General features: G+C 47.1%; 1 protein-coding gene across 8 annotated transcripts in view; it reads left to right on the forward strand.

The window, feature by feature from the left end:
• Positions 1 to 20,852, forward strand: part of SNX29 (sorting nexin 29) — a 501,802-nt gene that overhangs the window by 179,626 nt on the left and 301,324 nt on the right. For 7 of the 8 annotated variants that reach the window (XR_003965611.1, XR_003965609.1, XM_030300939.1 and 4 more), the window contains one exon: positions 17,760 to 17,842. The exons of the other annotated variant lie outside the window; for it this stretch is intronic. Coding sequence is in view for 5 of the 7 variants with exons in the window: in XM_030300939.1 (XP_030156799.1) it covers positions 17,760 to 17,842 (83 nt within the window). In the remaining 2 variants the exon portion in view is untranslated. The remainder of the gene's footprint in view (positions 1 to 17,759; positions 17,843 to 20,852) is intronic. 8 annotated transcript variants of the gene reach the window in all.

A 20,852-nucleotide genomic window follows, 5' to 3' on the forward strand; every position in this document is an offset into this window, starting at 1 on the left:
ACTATGTTTTAATCCCTTGTTTGAGAGTTTCTTGACTGATTTTTTTTCTTCTACAGAAATAATCATTTTTACTGCTTTGTTTCCTGTCTTTATGTTGTCACTTTTTGTCCCTCCTTTCTACTCAGAGTCCCTCTTAATATTTCTTGCTGGGCTGGATTAGTGGTCACAAACTCCTTTAGTTTTTGTTTGTCTGGGAAACTCTGTCTCTCCTTCTATTTTCTTTTTTTTTTTTTTTAAATTTTTTTTTTTTCAACGTTTATTTATTTTTGGAACAGAGAGAGACAGAGCATGAGACACAGAACCGGAAACAGGCTCCAGGCTCTGAGCCATCAGCCCAGAGCCCGATGCGGGGCTCGAACTCACAGACCGCAAGATCGTGACCTGGCTGAAGTCGGATGCCTAACGGACTGCGCCACCCAGGCGCCCCTCTCCTTCTATTTTCAATGGTAGCCTTACTGGATAGAGTATTCTTGGCTGCAGGTTTTTCCCATTCAGCACTTTGAATATATTGTCACTTCATTCTGGCTTGCCAAATTTCTGTTGAGAAATCTCCTGCTAGCCTTATGGGTTTTCCCTTGTAAGTTAATGACTTGTCTTGCTGCTTTGAAAATTTTTGTTTTATATTTTGCAAACGTAATTATGTCTCAGCGTGGCTCTGCTTTTGTTGATTCTCTCGAGAGTTCCTAGATCTGTTCCCTTCCCCAGATTAGGGAAGTTTTCAGCTATTATTTCTTTAATAAATGTTCTGCCTTCCTTTCTCTTCTTCTGGTACTTTGATAATATGAGTGTTGTTATATTTGATGGAATCACTGAGTTCCCTAAGTCTCTTCTCATTTTTTGTAATTATTTTCTCTTCTGTTCTGCTTGATTGCTTTCTGTTCCTTTATCTTCTAGGTCATTAACTGGTTCCTCTGGGATGTGTGGCTGGGCAAGACACACAAGGGTGGCTAGGGGCTTAGAGCTCGGTGTGATGCAGCACATGTGTGGGGTGACATCTGTCTACCTGGCTGGCTTGGTAGGGTGCCTGGAAGGCCTTCACAAAGTTTGGCCTGAGCCCAAGACGAAGGGCAGCAGGTTTGGGGTGGGTGAGTCCTCCGAGAACTCAGGGTGTTGTGCACACTGCTAGCGGGTTAGGTAGCAAGTGTATACGCAGCCCTGCCTCCAGCATGGGTCTCTGTGCTTATTCTGGGGTGGGGGCAGGAAAATGGCACTTGTCATTTCCCTCATTTTCGGAAAAGTTCTCGACAGGCTCAGAAATCAGTCTGAACAGATGCTTTCTCTTTGCCCCTGGTGTTGTGTAAACTGCCCTTTTTATTTTGCTTCTCTGCCCAGGCTGCTATCTCTTTAAGGGCTGTCACTTGCCTTCCTGGCTCCCCCTGTGCTGAGTCAGCTGATCTCCAGAGCTCCAGGTTCCACACCCTGTTGGTTTTACAAACCGAAAGAATTCAGCCCCTGTGGTTTTTAAAGCCAAAAGTTAGGGGGATTAGTCTTCTCTGTGTGAGGACCCATTTCTTGCCCTCCTTTAGGCAGCCTCCTTCTACCTTTGTGATCTTCCTAACTTTTCAGATGCAGCTTGTTCTCTATATTTAGTTGTGGCGTTTGTTCTGCCAGTCTTCAGGTGGCTCTGCAGTTCAGTGACTTGGATGTGGATGATATCTACTTGAAAACGTGGGACACAGTGAGATCAGGGTTCCCCTGCTCTGCCACCTTAACATACCAGGCTATGTTTAGTTAATTTGTTACTTCTCCTGTATGTCACCGGTCTCCAGTGGTTGAGGAAAAGCAGGGCTGGAAGATCCCTATTTTCAGATAAACTCCTCCCGCTGATTCCCTTTTAGGGCATTCTCCATTCTTTGAGCACGTCGGAAGAACCCTGGCCTGTTGGAAGGTGTAGACTTTGGGGTTGCCAAGATAACAATCCTATTTCCACTCCTGGGTGACCTTGTCTAGTCCCCGACCCTGCTGAGCCCCCCTTTCATGTGGGCATTAGTAATACTAACTATTTTATAAGGGCTAAAAGAAGAGAGATAGGATCTGACCACTCTCCTCAAGGTCTCACAGTCTAGACTGAGGTGATGAGCACAGGCCAGGGGTATTAATGTGTTTTCCTTGTCAGGAGGGAAGCTTCTCTGGAATATGGTGGAGGCTGAAGAAGGGGTGGTCTCAAACCTCTGATGGGGGAGGAAGGGCTTCAGAGAGAACATGCCTTTGAAGAGACTCTTGCAAAACCTGGAGTGTTGACCAGGGAGCGGGGGGCGGGGTGGGGAGTGTTGTAGACAGAGGGTCAGATCAGCCTTGGCAAGGCACAGGTGTCAGGAGTAGCCTGGCTTCTGTGGGTGGCAGTGATGGGCTGATTGCCAAATCCCAGAGTCGGGGTAGGGTTCTGCGTGGCTGGTCATCTGAGCTACTCTGGGAGCCCTGGGCAGTTGCAAGAGGGGATGGGGACAGGTCCAGCCTGAAGAGCCCTGTGTGTTGCAGGGGTCAAAAGCCTGCCCGGAAGCCTAGAATAGGCTCCCACAATGGCCTTCGATGGCCACCTCTGAGCCCATTCCTGCCTGGGTGCTGGCTGGCCACCTCGGTTTATCCCCCTCGAACCTCTGCCTCGTTGATGGTGTTACAAAGGCGGCATAGGGAGAGCTTGGCTGCCAGCTCTGCCGCCACATGGCCCCTATCCGGGGCCTGGTTCTTGCTGCTTGCCTGCTTGTTAGCTACCAGGAGAATGACGGAGTCTCTCTGTAGATCTAAAAACCCTGGCTGACCCCGGTCCCCTTCTCTGCTGTCCCAGTCAGTGCTGGACAAGCGTTAGCTTCTGTTGTCATTATCATGGTGAAGAGTGAAGAGGGTGTGAATGCCCAAGTACGCATCCTCGTGCCGGGGAGCACGAATTCCTGCCACTTCAAGGGTCCTTCTAGCTGGACTAAGAATCAAATTGATCTGAGTCAGATGGGCAGGAGAAAATACAATTTAATAGTGTGCGCACAGGGAATCCACACAGGATGGAAGTTCCAAAGACAGGCATAATGAGGTGTCTGTGGTCATCCTGAACCAAGGAGAAGGGGGTGGGCGTCTAGGACTTCAGAGGAAAGGAATGGAACTCAGAGGGCGATGAGATGAAAAGATGTTTCGTAATTCGATGTTTGCCCTGCCATACAGATGGGTCATCCAGGCAAAAGTTAACTTTGCTAATACCACTTACTCTGCAGAGACCCTTGAGCTGGGATTCTTTTATGTAGTTAAGGGAGTGGCTAAAGTTTTTCCTGAGCCCACACTTTCTAGATTGCCTTCAGTTCAAGATAAGGCACACGTCGAAGTGGTACCTTTTGGAGGAGGCGGACCTGTCCTGAACTCCTTCCCAAGCAACAGGCTTGAGAGATCATAATGCCCCCAAAAGGTGGTGGCGCTAGAATTGGTGAGGAGACTCATAGGGGAGCACACACAGTTAGGAAAAAATGATTTTTCCGCTTTGAGTAGTTTTGCAGCGAGTTTGACCTTGCATGCTGAGGAGTGGCTATTTAACACCCCAAAGCCCAGCCATTGACGCCACCCTTCCTGCCTTTTACCGGTGGCTTCTTGGGACAATCATTGTCCTTTTGGGTAGTCTGGCCACACTTAGCCACATGGTTTTTAATATTCAGGTGTGGCTGTGGTGAGTGCCTGCTTGGTACCCGGCAGATAGGTGATGTGAGGTAGCCTCGCTCTAGCCTCAGGCTGGCTGAAGCGGAATTCCTGTAGGTGTTTCTAACTGTGATGTTTTGATGCCTGTGAATTACCACATGCACTTAGCAAGTTCTTTGGTTTTGTTTGGGGTAATTATCTTTTGAGTAGCGCTGTCTGGGGTTGCTGGTTGTTGATTCTGACTTTGGGGCAGGCGTAATTGCTTTCACTTACAAAGATGAATCATTGCCATCGCTGGGAGCTGTTGGAGAGGTGCTTACCACCTGCTCCGTGATTGGCTTCCCTCACTCATGCTTTTGAAGAAAACTGCAGGGTGGCCAGCCAGGTGTTTTCAGGGCTGGGGGTGGGAGTCGGCCAGACGTTTTGGAATCCTGCAGAAGAATATCTGAATATTTCTGCCTCCTCTGTCACCACCATTGTCCTTTCTCGCCTGGATGAGTGGCCACAGTCGTTTTCTTCTGGTCTGCCCAACTCGTTTCTGTCACCTACTCGTTTTACTTTTTCTCACATACCATGTCATTTCCCTGCTGAACACCTTTTATTGGCTGAATGAATTTGTAATTTGGGCTCCATCAGGATTCCTCACCTGCTTCGGCCGCCTTGGCTGCCCTGAGTCCTAGGACCAGGCTAGACGCAGGCCGGCCTGGGGGCTTCCCCCCACCCCACCCCCTGGCTGGTTCCTCTGCCCAGAACTTTCTCCTCCACTGTCTGGGAGTACTGGCATCCCCTGGGGGCTTGGTAGATGTGCCGACTCTCAGGCCCCACTCCAGACCCTCTGAATCAGAACCTGCATTTTAGCGAGACTGTGCCCTTCCTTACTTGCTACAGGTGGTACATCTTTGTCCCCTTTGTGAAAGGTCGTCTCAGACTGTCCTGTCTGAAATACTTACCTTATCTCTTTTTCCCCTACTTTCTTGCTTTGTTAATAAATAGACATTTGGGAACAGTTTTAGATTTTCAGAAATGTGACCAGAAAGTAGTGAGTTCCCACATAACCCTTCTCTGCCCTTGTCCCCAACTTCCCCTATTAACATCCTGCATTTGTGTGGCACATTTGTTAGAATTGATGAACCAATATTGATAGTTTATTTTTTTTTAATATTTATTTTAGAGCGTACAAGTGAGGGAGGGGCAGAAAAAGGGTTGGGAAACAGGATCTGAAGAGGGCTCTGCGCTGACAGCAGGGAGCTCGACATGGGGCTTGAACTCAGGAACTGCGAGATCACGACCCAAGCTGAAGTCGAATGCTCAAGTGACTGAGCCACCCCGGCACCCCTTGATATGTTATTATTAACTCAAGTCCATAATGGACATTAGTGTTTGCTCTTGCTTGTGTATGTTTTGTGGGTTTGGACAAATGTACAGGGACCTGTGTCCGCCATCGTAGTGTCATACAGAGTAATTTCACTGCCCTAAAAATCCCCTGTGCTCTGCCTGTTGACCCCTCCCTCCTAATCACTGATCTTTTTACTGTCTCCATAGTTTCGCCTTTTCCCGAATATGATGTCATTGGAATCCTAGTCTGTAGCCTTTTCAGATTGGTTTCCTTTGCTTAGCAGTATGCGGTCCAGTTTCCTCTGTCTTTTCATGGCTGTTGTGGCTCCTTTCTTTTCATCACTGAGTAATACTCCTTGTCTGCATATGCTGGTTTGTTTAGGTAGCCACTTAGGGAAAGACGTCTGATGGCTCCCCTCTTGTGGCAGTTAGGGAGAAGACAGCTATGAATATTATCTGCAAGGTTTTGTGTGGACATAGTTGCGACTCCTTTGGATGAATACCAAGGAGTGTGATGGCTGGATTGTATGGTAGGAGTGTGTTTAGAGTGTAAGAAACTACCAGACTGTGTTTGAAAGTGACCGTACCATTTTGCCTTCACACCAGCAACGAGAGTTCCTGATGCGTCAGGTCTGTGCCAGCATTTGGTGTTGTCAGTGTTCTGGGTTTCCGCCATTCTGTCGGTGTGGTTTGGGTTAGCTTTTATAGTCCTCATTGTTTCTAAAGTCTGTTTGTTTCCTGGTTTGCATACCTCCCTTCTGTGATTGTCTCCTTTCTGAGGGTAGAGACCTTGTCTGTCCTGTTCCCCTCACCATCTCTGTTCCTGAGATAATGCCTGGTAATGAGTTGAACAAATCGGGTACCTTCTACAACGTCCTGGTTAAGTCCTCAGTGTTTTTACCTTATTGAGGCCAGTGAACTGAAGCGCGGAGAGGGACATCCATGCTGCACACATTTGCTGAGACGTCGCCTTGACTGTGAGACCGTGACACGGACAGATGAGAGATGGGTCGGAGGAATTCATCACCTCGGGCACGTTACTTGTCCTCTGTTCTCCTCACCTCTGTTCTGAGATCCGGGATAAAAGGACCTCAGAGAATTGTTGGGATTAAATGAATGAATGTATGTAAAGCATCTTAGTTATCAATTCTGTAAAAAGTGACCCCACAACGTAGCACACGAAAACAACAGTTTCGTCTCCTCGTTTATATGGGTCAGGAATCTGGACACGACTTAGCTGGACTCTTGTGGCTCAGGCTGTGGGGAGGTTGCGGTCAGGTGTTGGGGGAAGCTGCCGTCATTTCACGGCACCAGTCGGCCCTGGACCATCTTCCGAGCTCGCTTACTCGGCTGCTGGCCGACCGCTTCCGTCGCGGGATGGGCCTCTCCATGGCTGCCCTTTAGGGATTGCCCACCTGGAGGCGTTGAGAACAGACCTTGAGGCCCGTTGAGCACTAGGTGCATTCAGGTAGGTGGTGGTGCCGCTGTCCCTGCTGCTGCCGCCCGTCGTCACCTACCACCGCCACCCCCCTTGCCCTTCAGGTGTCGTCACAGAACTGGTAAGAACTGGAGCTGAGAGCTGCCCGTGTGGCTTCGTTGGTTAAGCGTCTGCTTCTTGATTTCTGTTTAAAATTTTTTTTTTTTTCAACGTTTATTTATTTTTGGGACAGAGAGAGACAGAGCATGAACGGGGGAGGGGCAGAGAGAGAAGGAGACACAGAATCGGAAACAGGCTCCAGGCTCTGAGCCATCAGCCCAGAGCCTGACGCGGGGCTCGAACTCACAGACCGCGAGATCGTGACCTGGCTGAAGTCGGACGCTTAACCGACTGCGCCACCCAGGCGCCCCTTGATTTCTGTTTAGATCGTGATCTCATGGTTTCATTAGTTCGAGCTCCACACTGGGCTCTGCGCTGACAGTGTAGAGCCTGCTTGGGATTCTCTCTCTCCTTCTCTTTCTGACCCTCCCTGACTTGTGTGCATGCATGGGCCCTTTTGCTCTCTCAAATAAGCATAATAAAAATGTTAGTTTTGAGAGAGACCGAGTGTGAGTGGGGGAGGGGCAGAGAGCAAGGGAGACGCCGAATCTGAAGCAGGCTCCAGGCTCTGAGGTGTCAGCACAGAGCCTGGTGCAGGGCTTGAACTCATGAACTGCCAGATTATGACCTGAGCCGAAGTCAGATGCCTGACTGACTGAGCTACCCAGGCACCCCTCAGATAAAGATAGAAAGAAAGAAAGATAAAGAAAGGAAAGATAAAGATGAAGATAAAGAAAGATAAAGATAGAAAAGAAAGAAGGAAAAGAAAGATAAAGATAAAGAAAGAAAGAAAAAACTGGAGCTGAGAGTCGAATCCAGGTGTGTCTGACCCTAGATACTTGGTTTCCTATGCGGGCCGCTGGAGTTGACTCTTCTCCGCTCGTGGTTGCCAGGGCTGGTGTCTCTGGCCCACTGCCTTGTGAACCCCAGGAGGGTAGAGTGTCCTTGTCTGTTTTGTGCAACCTCAGGTCTTCTGCACCCAGCCCTGTTTAGTAGATGCTTTTTGATAACCTTGTTAGCAGAACCCACCAGCACTGTACCCTCTACGTATTGAATTGGAAAAATAAAATTGAGAAATAAATGCAGCTCCAAGAGGCCAGAGAATTGTCTTTTTTGTTTATTGATGCATTCCCTTCTCCTTACATTGTGCCTGGCCCTCAGTCAATTCCTGCTGGATGAACGAGAATGAATTGATAGCCCCTTGTGGCAAACAGTCCGGCCGCTCCCTGGTCAGGATGGACTGAAGGTTGTGGGTAACACTGTGCAGTGTTGAGTGGAGGTTAAATCCAATCGTCCGGCTCTGTTCTCGCGCTGGTTTGTATTGTATGCAATTGAAGGCAAGTTATGTTCTGGGTGTGAGGTGTCAGTTTTCAAAGAAATGAAAGGTGGCAATAAAATAGTCGAATCTAGAGTTGAGCTTCTTCTTGGATTCTAAAGTCAAGTCAGGGTCTCAGAAGGAGACCTCAGGCTTCTACCCAATCTAGCGATTTTGATGGTGCTGAGCCAGCGTGGGAATATGCACCTCTGTGCGTTGGAAGCCTGAGCAAGCTAGGCTAGGCTGGGGGCTTGTCTTGTTGAGAGGTCCTAAAATGGCTCTTGATCATGGCTCACAGAGCCTTGGGAGCTACGTTTCAAACCGAGTTTTGAATTGCGACAGGCCGCCTCATTCCCCAAGGCTCTCTTCACAGGTGTACCACTGTTGATGGTGACACTGGGCCAGTCCCCCCCTTAAAAACTAAAGGGGTATTAATCACAGAGACAGACAGTGGGATGTGGGTGCCAGGGGCTGGCGAGGTGTGCAGTGGGGGTGGGACTGGGGAGTTGTTCAGTGGGTACAGTGTCCATGCAGGATGACAAAAGTTCTGGAAATGGCCGCACGACACTGTGAATGTACTGGGTACCACCGAACTGTACGTGTAAAAAATGGTTGAAGGCGGTAAATTTTATGTTGTGTGTATTTTATTAAAAAAAAAAAAACGGAAAAGATGCAGAAAAGGTACAGAGATAGTGGAAAGGAGGTGACTTTGTTACTCTTAGTTTTTTTTCCTGCCCACAATTAGCAGCCAGCTTTACGGTGTCTTTTTTAGGTGCCCATATGATGGATGGGGGTCAGTGGGGGGATGCCCATGGCTGGGCCAATAGTGAATATGGTCTTACCCTCTTTTCCTCTATAACTTACTCTTTTATATTAACCGTTTTTTGGGTTTAATGTACATACGGCGAAATTCACTTCTTAAAGACATATAGTTGGGAGTTGTAAGACCTGCACGGATGAGTGTCACCTCCCTGCCGCTGCGGAATAGTTTCATCAGCTCCGAAAGGTCTCACCTGCCTCCCCTTGTGGTCATTGGTGCCCCTGCCAAGTTTGTCTGCTGCTGACCTGTTTTCCACCCCTGTAGTTGGGCCTTTTCTAGAATGTCTTGTACATGGAATCATAGAGTGTATAGTCTTTTGAGACTGGTTTTAACAAACGTTTTTGAGATTGACCCAAGGAGCTACCCATCAGTAGTACATGGCCTTGCGTGATGAGTGGTGGTCCTTTGTGTGGATGGGCCCTCGTTTATTCAACTCTTGACCCCCCAAAGGACACTTGGTTCCAATTTTGGGGATTGTGAATAGTACTGTTCTCAACATTCATGTAGAAATTTTGTATGAACAATAAATTTTTATTTTTCCGGGAAAAATCCAAGGAAGGGAGTTGCTGGGTTATTTGACAAATGTGTTTGACCCAGTAAAACACTGCTGTGCTCTCCCCCATTTCCACCGGCCGTGTAGGAGCGTGTCCCTTCCTCCACACTTACTACTGTCCTTAGAAAGTTTTTTAGGTGTTTTAGTAAGTTTGTAGTGCTCTCTCCCTGGCTTTAATTTGTATTTCCTTAATGATTAATGATACTTAGCATTTTTTCATGTGCTTGTTTATTGTCTGTATATCTTTGATGAAATGTCTGTTCAAATGTGTTTGCCTCTCCTCTTTTATTATTCGGTGGTAGTATTTCCTTGAGTTTGGACAGATCTTTATTAAGTGTTGGATACAAGTCCTTCATCGTCTGTATGATTTATAAGTATTTTCTCCCAGTTTGTAGCTGGTCTTTTCATGCTAACAGTGTCTTTTGCAGTGCAAATCCAGTTTAACATCTTTTTTCTATTACAAATCCTGCTTTTGGTGTTAAATAGAAGAACTCTGTGCCTAATCCCGGTTAGGCATGCAGATTTTCTCACAAGTTTTAGAGTTGTATGTTTTATGTTTATCTGTCATCCAGTTTACGTTAGTATTTGTAAAAGGTGTGAGGTGTTAGTTCAAGGTGAGTTTTCCGCAAATGGATGTGTAGTTGTTCCAAAACCAAGTGTCCACAAGACCATTATTTCTCCTGAGTTCCCTTTGTACCATGGTCAGAAATTACTTGGCCATGGGCACCTGGCTGGCCCAGTCGGTGGAGCGTATAACTTTGGTCTCAGAGTAGTAAGTTTGAGCCCAATGTTGGGTGCACAGATTACTGAAAAGTGAAATATTTTTTTAATTTTTTTTAATGTTTATTTATTTTTGAGAGAGACAGAGTGTGCGTGGGGGAGGGCCAGAGAGAAAGGGAGACAAAATCTGGAGCAGCCTCCGGGCTCTGAGCAAGCTGTCAGCATAGAGCCTGACGCGGGGCTTGAACTCACAAACTGCGAGATCATGACCTGAGCCAAAGTCGGACACTTAACCCACTGAGCCGCCCAAGTGCCTCTGAAAAGTAAAATCTTAAAAAAAGAAAAAAATGACCTGGCCAGATTTGTGAGTTTATTTCTGGACTCTTGGTTCTATTCTATTGGTCTCCCATATTCCTTGATTGCTGTACCTTTATAGAAAGTCTTAAAATTCAGTAATGTGAGTCCTCCAAAACTGTGCTTCTATTTCGAAATGATTTTGATTGTTGTAGTTTCTGTGCCTTTTCGTATATATTTTAGAATCAGCGAGGGCACATCTATAAAAAAAACAGGGATTTGATTGCATGAAATTGATGGATCAGTTTGTTGATTGATATCTTAACTATACGGAGTCTGCCAACCTATGAACCTGATATTTCTTGTATATGTAGTTATGTTTTTGTTTCTTCCATTTGTGCTGCATAGTTTCCAGCCTCCATCTCCCGCATGTATTTTATTGAATTTACACCCATCCATTTCCTCTTCTGGAGCTATGATGAATGACTCTTAGAATTTTGCCTTCTAATTTGTTCACTGCTGACGTATAGCGATGCATTTTTTTGCACGTGACCTTTAAAAACTCACGCAACTTAAAGGTGCTTGATTTTGGGGATTTCCCGTGTAGAAAATGAGGTCATCTGCCAGGAGGGGCTGCGTTACTTGCTCCTTTCCAAACCGGATGCTCTCTTTTGTGTCTTGCCTTCACTGGTTAGAACATGTAACACTGTGCTCAGTGGGAGTGGTGATGAAGGTGGTGACTTCCTTGACTTGTTCTGGGAAAGCATTTAGTCTTTCATTGTGAAGTAGATGCATTAGATGGAGGGGCCCTCCCCCCCCCCCCAATTAGATCTAAACTTAAAGTCTTTTTTCCCCCCTAGTTCACCTGGTAAAGTATATTGATGGAAAACTTAAATTTGTCTCCTAATAGCATCGTTGAGAAATGAGCGCTGACGACGTGTGGTTTCCATATTTCTGTGGTACGTACCAAACCATACATGTAACATCTCCACAGTGTCTTGTTGTACGTGACTTCTCTGTAATTTATCCACCCCCCATACTCACGCATAGAGTCTGTAACCAGTTTCTTGCAGATACAGTCGTCACATCCTTGTGTGTGTTTTCAGACTTCTCCTCGTTTCCGGAGCGTGGATTCCCAGACCTGGTATTATAGGGTCAAAGGTGTACAATTCTTGAGGCTGTCGATTTCCTGTTTGCTAAAGCTCACCTCTGACCTGCCATTTCCATTCGTGAGGTTTCTGACGATGGATGGCAGAGGCTTTGCTGTGCAACTCTTGGAAAATCCACCTCTGAACAAAGCTTGGCGGTGGCGAGAGTCCTGTTCACGTTGGCCCGGGACCTGACCAACCGAGGGCGTGTGCACACCCGTGCTCTTCAGCCCTCCTTGTTCAGTGGAGTCCTTCAGGGCTTGAAGTTTTTGGCTCTGCCCATTTGCTTAATTCCCTAAATGTATAGGGAACAACATGAGACTTGGGAGGTAAGGGACATCGGTTTGAATCTCAGGTTTGACTCCCCGGGCCTTGGCTTCCCCATCTGTAAAATGGGCACAGTGAAACCAACCTCCTGAGGTGATCCGCTGAGATTGAGTGTTGACACAGTAAAAGAACAAGGACTTGGAGATGCTTCTGTGTGAATTGTGGGCCTGCCTGGAACTTGCTGTGTGATCTTTTGGGTTGGCGACTGAACCTCTTGGAGCCTCGGGTTCTTCATCTGTACGATGAAGGTGATAAAATTGGGGGATCATCCTGACCCATCTTGCATGGTTGCTGTGCAGACTCCCCAAGAGCCTGTCTGCAGCGTCTCTGCCATTGGGTGCTTCACACAGGCAGACCCTGTTGTGTTGTGGATACGAGAGGGACGCTTGTGAGTGAGGCACAGGGCTTCCCTGTAGGAGGGCTTGGCACTGAGGTGCTTCTCATTTCTTGGCTGGCACGGAGGAATTTCAAGGAAGACCTGAAGATCTCAAATGCCCACCTCTGCCACCGTCTACACGGGCTACACTTTTCTAACAGAGACTTGGTTCTTTGCCACTAAAATTTGTCTCCCAGTTTTAAGGGGCTGTGTCCAATCTGAAAAAGCAGCATCTCACAAACCATAGGGTTGGAGGGGTTACTGGGTGGCCAGTGTGCTTAAACACGTTGGGGCCTCTGAGGAGCTTTGAGGCGGCGGGGGAAGGGGTGGGCATTGGGGAGTGGTGAGAGAAGGAAGTTGTTCGGCACATCTTTCTGTGACTGTGTCTAACTGTAATCCCCATGGTCCTCTTTCCACGCCCTTTGTCACCCCCTGGAGTGCAATTTAGGAAGTACACTTAAAATACTGCTCTGTATTAAGGATCTGCTTCTCCATATTTTGGTCACTGTGTATCAGGTTCATGGTTTGGGCCACGCCTGCGTGCCCCCTGCATACTTCTCAGTTTTCTTTCAGTCCACTGATTTTTGCAAACCTTTAAACTTGTTTTGTTTTCAGAATATTCTGTATATCACTGCAATATATGGAAAATCAGCTCTAAAAAAATCTAGAAGACTAAATATTTTTAAAAAAAAGTTTGGTGAATTGCTCAATTGTCTTGGGAATGTACCACATTTGGAAAATTATTTCTAGTTCATTCTCTTTCTGTGTGTTTGCTTGTTGATTGAGGGAGTTGGGTCCCACTGGCGGGGGGGAGAACTGGACAAGGGGTGAGGAAGGGGGCTTTCTGTAAGTTTACCTTTGTGAGGTTAGATTCCTGCTACAGTTGCTTGGGTCCCGAAGACTGGGTCTGCCTGATGGAGCCCCTACCCCTCCCTGCTCCTTCTTGTTGAGTGGTTTTCTCGTTGTCGCCATTGTGATGACTGAGCCGCACCCCCCCCCCCCCCCCCGGCATTTGAGGCAGAGGGTGAGTTAGAGCTGAAAGACCAGATCCTTGGGAAGAGGCCAACAGTTAACAGGTGGGTCACTGACTGGTCCCATACAGGGTGTGAAGCTCCCAGCTGTACCTGCAGCAGCAGTAACTTCTCGGGTGGATGGGGAGAAAGTGGTCACACCCTCAGGACTCTGGAGCTGCCTGTGCCCCTGGAAGGTCTGGGCGTGGGCAGTTCTTAGCAACGACAGCATCCCACCCCAAACTTTTGTAGATGGTTCTTTGGATGGCACATCAGGGTTTAATCAACACCGTTGGTTACAAAGAGAGCTAGATGTGGTGGGGTGATGTTCGTCTGAGTGATGTGCACCCTGGCAGCAAAGAAGGGGAGAGTCCTCTGAAAGGGAGAGGAGGGGCTTGCTCTACGGTCTTACTGGACAGGGAGGCAACCATCCGTGCTTCCTCCGTCAGAGCTCTCCTCCTCCCAGGCTCTCCAGCCACATGTCGCCAGTGTAGACAGGGTGGGGGTGCCTCCCCACACCCAGAAGGTGAAGCGGTGGCCTGCTCCCTAGCAGCTTCCTCTTCCTGTTTAGCATTTTGTTTACATTTTCTGAGCAGATTCTTTACATCTCCAATTTAAGAGACTAGGCGGTGCGGGTGTTTTTTGTTGGCAAACATGACTTAGCTCTAGAAAATCAGGGATCGACCAAGGGAGGAAAGGGTTAAAAGTAAAAGCCCTGTGGCCTAATCCTTCAGAGGAGTCTGTTGGAATACTGCCTGCATGCAGAACCTTCTGGGCTGTGTGGAAGTGGGTGGGGTGTAGCAGAGAGGCTAGGTCCCCCCAGCTCTGAAGACACCTTGCCCGTGAGCCGATGCACCCGGAGCCGATGCACTTTGGTCTGCCCTGCTCCCCTTGCCCCTTCGCTGCTGAGGCTGACTGGCCCCTGGCGGTGGGGCATGGGGTGGCTGGAAGGCCCTCGTGAAAATGGGCCTGCATGGCCACCCCCGTCTTGCACACGCTCAGAGGATCTTGGAGCCCTTGTCTGGTTAGGGCTCATTTAATCGACTAACCCATTCCATTGTCTCGTGAGGTGTCAGATAGAAAGGCATTTTTAATTTGATAATCATAACAGACCTGTGTAATAAGAATAATGGATTCTCTGTGGTTCTTCTGGCTACAAATTAAAGTCCTGTCAGCTGGTTGCATATTAGTCGTCCAGAGCCTGGGAATTATTTTCTTGGCCTGGTAATGTGTGTGTGTGTGTGTGTGTGTGTGTGTGTGTGTGTGTGTGTGTTTAAGTTTATTACTATTTTTTTTTTTTTTTTAGTGATCTCTGTACCCACTGTGGGGCTTGTTCTTCCAAGTGGCTGAGCCAGCCAGGCATCCCAGTAATATTTTAAGTTTTAAAAAAATTTTGTAGTGGGGCAGGAGCTCCCTGGTTTTCATAGCCTCCTGCCCCCTACTCCCTTTTAGACCTGGTTTGCTTTACTCGTTGGTGTAGCCTGTGTGACTGTCGTGCCATTTTAGTCTGTATTCCACGTTAAGAGACACACTGTGGGAGAGGATTCTTAGGGGCATCAATGAAGGTAGTGGGCTGGACAGAAACACACACACACACACACACACACACACACACACACACATTTCATGCCCGTGTCAGACTCCTGGGTTTACTGTTGCTTCGTAGGTAGTACGTAAGCTGTAACCACTGGGGACACTGGGCCAAGGGCATAGGAGCTCTTGGTATTATCTTTGCAGCTTCATGTGAATCTCTGTAATTCTTTCAAAATAAAAATTGAACAAAAAAGGGGCACCTGGGTGGCTCAGTCGGTTAAGTGTCCTACTTCGGCTCAGGTCATGATCTCACAGTTGGTTGGTTCAAGCCCCGTGACGGGCTCTGTGCTGACATCTCAGAGCCTGGAGCCTGCTTTGATTCTGTGACTCCCTCTCTCTCTGCCCCTCGCCTGCTCACACTCTGTCTCTTCTCTCTCTCTCAAAAATAAACATAAAAAAAATAAAGAAAAAAAATTGAACGAAAAGGACTTCATTCCTAGTGACCTGAAAGTGTTAACTTCCTGCAAAAGGCACACAAGTTGACTGCTGCAGAATTGTCTGGGATGAATTTGTGCCTCCCAAAGGTGTTCATCCAGTGGTTTGATGTAGTCTCACAGTTTCTCATCATTTTGATGGAAATCCGTCTATATTAAAAACCTTGGTTTTCATCTCTCACATCTAATTTTTACATGGAATCTTAAGAGACTAGTAAAAGATCCAACCCAGAAAAGCGAGCACCTGAGATGTTTCCATGCTGGCTGCGGTGTCCCTGAGGAACAAGGGGGCTGAGGGTCGGTCCATGTGCTGCGAGCACATGACAGGAGCCTGAGCAGCCAGAACTCGACGCGGTTCACCTGTCCGTCAGCCCAAACCAGCCTGCGTGTCCCCCCATGTGGAGGACGGATCTGCCACGAACCCTTGTCAAATTAGGCCATATAGAAATGCAGATAAATAGCGTTCCCTAGTTTTCAGGTCCTGTGTGACTTGAATTCCCACATGGGGTGAGGAACAGATCGGGATGAGTGACAAGACCCTGCAGAGACAATTCCAGAAAATAAGCGGTACAGTCCACGTGTGTTGGGAGCGTCTCCCTCCCACAGGCCTTTCCAGGACTTGGTGCTTAGCTTCAGACATTGGCTGTTCATGTCACAGGTGGGGAGAGTGTGGATGCCTTGAGGAACATCTGAGAGGCGCTGTCTGCGAGGGGAAGGGGGTGATTAAGGGACCCTCTGTGGTGTACTCTCTAGAGCTTCCAAGATGAATGCAGTGTCCTCAGCGGTTGCCCGAGTATGGGGTAGAGTCTCTACTTGGTGATGTTCTTTCCGCCAAAAGTGCAGGAAAACGAAATAGCAAATCCAGGGCTGAGGTGTAGCCGGATGCATCGAAAACAGAACCGGTGATGGGCAGTCTAGAGTTTTTACACTGCGTAAATGTGTGGTGCACATCATACCAAGGACTGGCATTTCCATCCGTAAATGGATTGAGTTGAGTTAGAAGCTTCCTGTGGCAAATTGTTAAACAAGGCAACCCAGTTGTGACAAGATTTATAACAGCTGGTTTGCTGGGTTTCCACATTGGTTGCCATGAGGAAGGATGGTGAGTGGAGCGGTAAAAAAAGGAAAAAAGACTTCAGAGAGAAAAGAGTGTGAAAGATGCTTCATCCAGGAAAAACGATACTTACTTGGTATATAGGTGCGTGCCCGGAGAGAGGTGTGATACAGACAGCTATTAAAATGTCACCAGAGTTGATGTCATGGTATTGGGCTCTCACGTGACTTTTACATTCCTGCTTAAATGTCCTCTGATTATTTTGTGATGAGCATTTAAATTTTTATATTTATAAAAGAAACCCAGTTTTAAAGCTGTTGTCATACTGAGGAAATGGTCTCTGGTATTTAAAGGCATTCAGGTTCAGGACGCCTGGGTGGCTCATTCGGTGAAGCGTCCAACTTTGGCTCTGGTCACGATCTTCATGGTTTGTGAGTTCGAGCCCCACATTAGCCTCTCTGCTGTCAGCTTGGAGCCTGCTTCAGATCTTCTGCTCTCCTCTCTCTCTCTCTTTCTCTCTCTCTCTACCCCTCCCCACTTCAAAAATAAACATTACAAAAAAAAAAAAAAAGGCACTCAGATTCCAGACCTTTGGGTGGGAGGAGTACAAGCAGAGAATGTGGGAGAGGCACCTCTCCCCGTGGCTGGAGGGTAGGGGGGTGGTGATACTTATGAGAAACCAAGTCCAATTCCCAAAGGAGACTGAGGAAAGATCCTCTGGGCCTTGTGGGCAGAGCGACCTGGGTTTGTGTCTTGCGAGTGTGCCTTACTTTTGACCTTGACCTTGGCCGTGTGACCTTAGTCACAGACCTTATCTGTGCCCCGAGAATTTCTGCTCTGTCACCTGAGAAGCATAATATTGGATCATTGTGCCTAATACATGATAGACACTCAAACATATTTCAAACAAATGAAGAATGAATAAATGCATGCATGCTTGATTCACTGAAGTGACCTGGGTAAAGTCTGATCTATGTGGTGCATAATAAACATTTTTCTTCTCCTGGTTCTCGTGTTCTTTTCCTTAGCCAGTATACCTGGGGAGTGAATTTTGTAGAGTCTTCTTGCAGCCTGAGTTCTGTGTTCCGTAGTATGGTCTTATGTGGAGGTAGGTGTGGGCTTAGCTGCTTCTCCTCTTTATGCCTCAGTTTCCTCGTGTGTAAAATGAGCGTTGTGACAACACATTGGAAGCGTTAGATGATAAAGACTTCACATGATGCCTGGCAAATACTAAATGTTTGTTGCATGTAGCAGTTAATAAAAATAATGAGTATTCCCTAGGTTGAGTACGTGGTATTTATTTAGTACATGCTTCTATACATGGAGAGAATATTACCTAGTGCCTGATACAGAATAGAGCACAACACATGTCAGCATCTTGACTTTGTGGGAACTGGAACCAGTCAGTACTGATTTTCATTATGAGTGAATGGTTTTTGAAGGGATTCTTCAAATGTGCCCTATGTGGTGTAGTCTTCTCCAGTGGTGATTGCTAAAACAGAAAAATGTAATAATATTTATAAGATGCACCTTGTGTGTTTTTCTTTACACAGTTTCCCCCTCCCCCCAACTTCGGTCTATATTACCATTTTTTAAAAACGTATTTTTTAACATTCTTGTACCTGCAGAGAAAACGAGGTGCTCAAAGTCCAACTGAAGAAATATGTAGGAGCTGTCCAGATGCTGAAAAGAGAAGGTCAAACAGCTGAAGGTGAGGAGGAGACTGAGCTTGGGTGGGGAGCGGGCCAAGCTTTTTAATCTTTATAGCCTCTGTGCCTGGCACACAGTAGGCACTCAACATGTGACGAGTGCGTATGCAGGTGAATCACAAACACAGTACTGGTCAGGATTCTAGAAAACTAATCAGATGGAACATCCTGTTGTGTTTTCTTGCTGAATCTGGTAAGACATCCTTGCTAGATCACTAGCAACAATTGTATCAGTTTGTATACTTAAGGAATTTTATATGTTTCGGGTCTTGAGATAATTGCCAGATAGCAAACCTTATAGAATGATTAAGTCCCGTCAGGCTAGTGGTGAAAGCAACAGAACCCCAAAGTGGTGGAGAATCAGATCTGTGGAGTTAGGCTGACCAGGCTCTAGCTCCAATTCTGGCTTTGTTTTGTTTTGTTTTGTTTTGTTTTCAAGCTCTCTGTATGATAATTTTTTCATTGGTAGAATAGGGTTAGGTGACAGTCCCTACCTCATGAGGTAGGTACATAGACATCTTAGCATATTGCCTACTATAGGCTAAGTACCGAGTAAATTGTAGCTAGTCAGAAATAAAAAGGGATAGAAAAATGATCTCTTGACCAAGATTTCACTAAATGAGGTGATACCCTATGCTTCCTCTCTGCATTTTGGCTACAGTTAAACTGTCATGAATCAACCAGAACATTTCTCAGTTCAGCAGGAAGAAAGGGTGTTTAACTTTGGCTGAAACGTCCTGCAGCCTTTCAGCCAACTTAGCATTAAAAGACTGTCTTACGTGCAAGTGAGCTCTTGGAGTGTAGACATTTTAACAAAGGGGTAGACCCTCCGGGCTCCCAGGTCTTGGGTGTCAGCCAGACCTGCACTTGAAGCCAGGCTCAGCCAGTATAACTTGATGTCTTGGAATTATTTTGCCATGTATAAGTGGAAACATCCCACCAACATCACAGAAGTTGTTGTGGGGTTTTCCTGAAACAATGAACGTGAAGAAGTTTCCACTATTGCACCTGGCATGTAATTAGTGTTCGGTAAATGGTAGTTATTTTTCTTTGTTATAGAGGGAGACAGGATTGGAATCGGGATGTCGTTTGTATATTAATAACAGAAAGGCTTGAGTTTTGTTTAAAGCTTTTGTGTTTATTATGGTCTCTGTTTGATCGGCCTCAATGTGTGTGTGTTTTTCTTTTTTCCTCTGATCACATGCCTCGCTTCATTTCCAGTTGGTCTTTGCCTGTTAGCAGTCTAGGGGGTTATCACTACAGAGCCAGTTGAGTCCTCCTCTGTGGGCTCATCACCTTCTCAAACGGATACTGCTGTTACAACCCTGCATTCATTTCACCTCGTGCAGTTAGGTGTGTGTGGGTCTTTTACTTTTCGCTCCCCATCTTTGTGTCCCCAGCACCTAGCTTTGTAGCTGCCTGGCCCACCCATGATGTGTCTCAATGAGTAGTATTTGTCTGTCCTTTACCATTTCCAGGCAGCTTCAAGTCCTTTTTCATTTGACTCCATCACCCTGTGAGGAGTGGGTATTTGACTCCATCACCCTGTGAAGAGTGAGGCTCAGGAGAGCTTAAGGGGCTTGTATGTGATTCTCAGGTGGAAATGAACTCAGGTCATTTTCTCCAAATCCCTGGTTCTTTGCTCATAGGGTCCTTTGTTTTAAAATTTTTTTTAAGATTTATTTATTTTTGAGAGAGAGACAGAGCACAAGCAGAGAAGAAGCAGAGGGAGAGGGAGAAAGAATCCCAAGCAGGCTCCAGGCTCCAAGTTGTCAGCACAGAGCCTGATGAGGGGCTTGAACCCATGAACCTCGAGACCATGACTTGAGCCAAATTCAGACGCTTAACCGACTGCAACCGGTTTGCAGCTTAAGGGCTGCAACCCAGGTGCCCCTGCCTTGCAGAGTTCTTAAACTCTTGTGTGCAAAGGGAGGTACCTGAGGAACTTGGTAACTATGCCGCTTCTCAGGCGAGAAGAGGGCTCCTCCCTTCAGGAGCTGTTGCATTGGATCTCGGATGGACCGCATGTTTGCTTGTCTAGATACGTGACTCTTATGCCTGTAATGTGTAGTCTGCACCCCACTGCCTTTGGAGATATCTGTACTCTGCCTGCTCAGAACTTTGACTTGGTGCAGTAAGAAAATTAAACCTAGGAAAAAAGGACCCCTGCTGGGCTTGTGTTGGATTTAAAAACCTCAATGCTGTAAAATGCATTTTGGCGTGTGAGCACTTTGGGAGTCTTCCTCCGGCAAATGGGTCCATGGAACCTGCAGTGTGCAGCATAGTTTTTGTTTGTTTGTTTGTTTGTTTGCAGCTGAAGTTCCCTGTCCTAAGACATAGGCTGAGAGTTCTGAGCTAGAGCAGGGTATGTGCCTTCAGGATGCCACGACAGCCCTGGAACGGATTGGAGCTGAGACCGTGTAGCGTATTTTGTACTCCGTGTGGTAGCAGTTGTTAACTGCTCTTACTACCGGGAATGCCCTTCAAGACCATCTACTTTACCTGTGGGTCCTCTGTCTGCAGAAGGTTTTTATGAAAGCCCTTGGGCGTCGGCATACCCTCACGGAGGCTCTGTTGCTTATTAAGTGCTGTAGTTTGCACTCAGAAATGCTAGTGAGCGCCTCCTCCGTGCCCGGCACCGCGAAGCAGCCTCACTATAAGTTACTCTCTGGGGGGGGGGGGGCACCTGGGTGGCTCAGTAGGTTTAGTGTCCGACTTTAGCTCAGGTCACGATCTCACAGTTCGTGAGTTCCGGGCTTACTGCTGTCCGCACAGAGCCCACTTGGGATCCTCAGTCCCCCTCTGTCTGTCCTTCCCCTGCTCATTCTCTTTCTTTCTCTCAAAATAATAAACTTAAACCCCAAAGCAAGGGGCTCTTTCAGAGAGCTTTTACCTCACTTTCACGTGATGCCCTCTGTTAGTCCAGCAAAGTGGGACTCCGTGCTCAAGCCCAGCCAGTTGCCGACTCACGCTGAAATGATGAGCGTGGACCCTTATCAGGCTGTGGCAGCT

This window comes from Lynx canadensis, chromosome E3 (assembly GCF_007474595.2).
Source record: "Lynx canadensis isolate LIC74 chromosome E3, mLynCan4.pri.v2, whole genome shotgun sequence".
NCBI lineage: Eukaryota > Metazoa > Chordata > Mammalia > Carnivora > Felidae > Lynx > Lynx canadensis.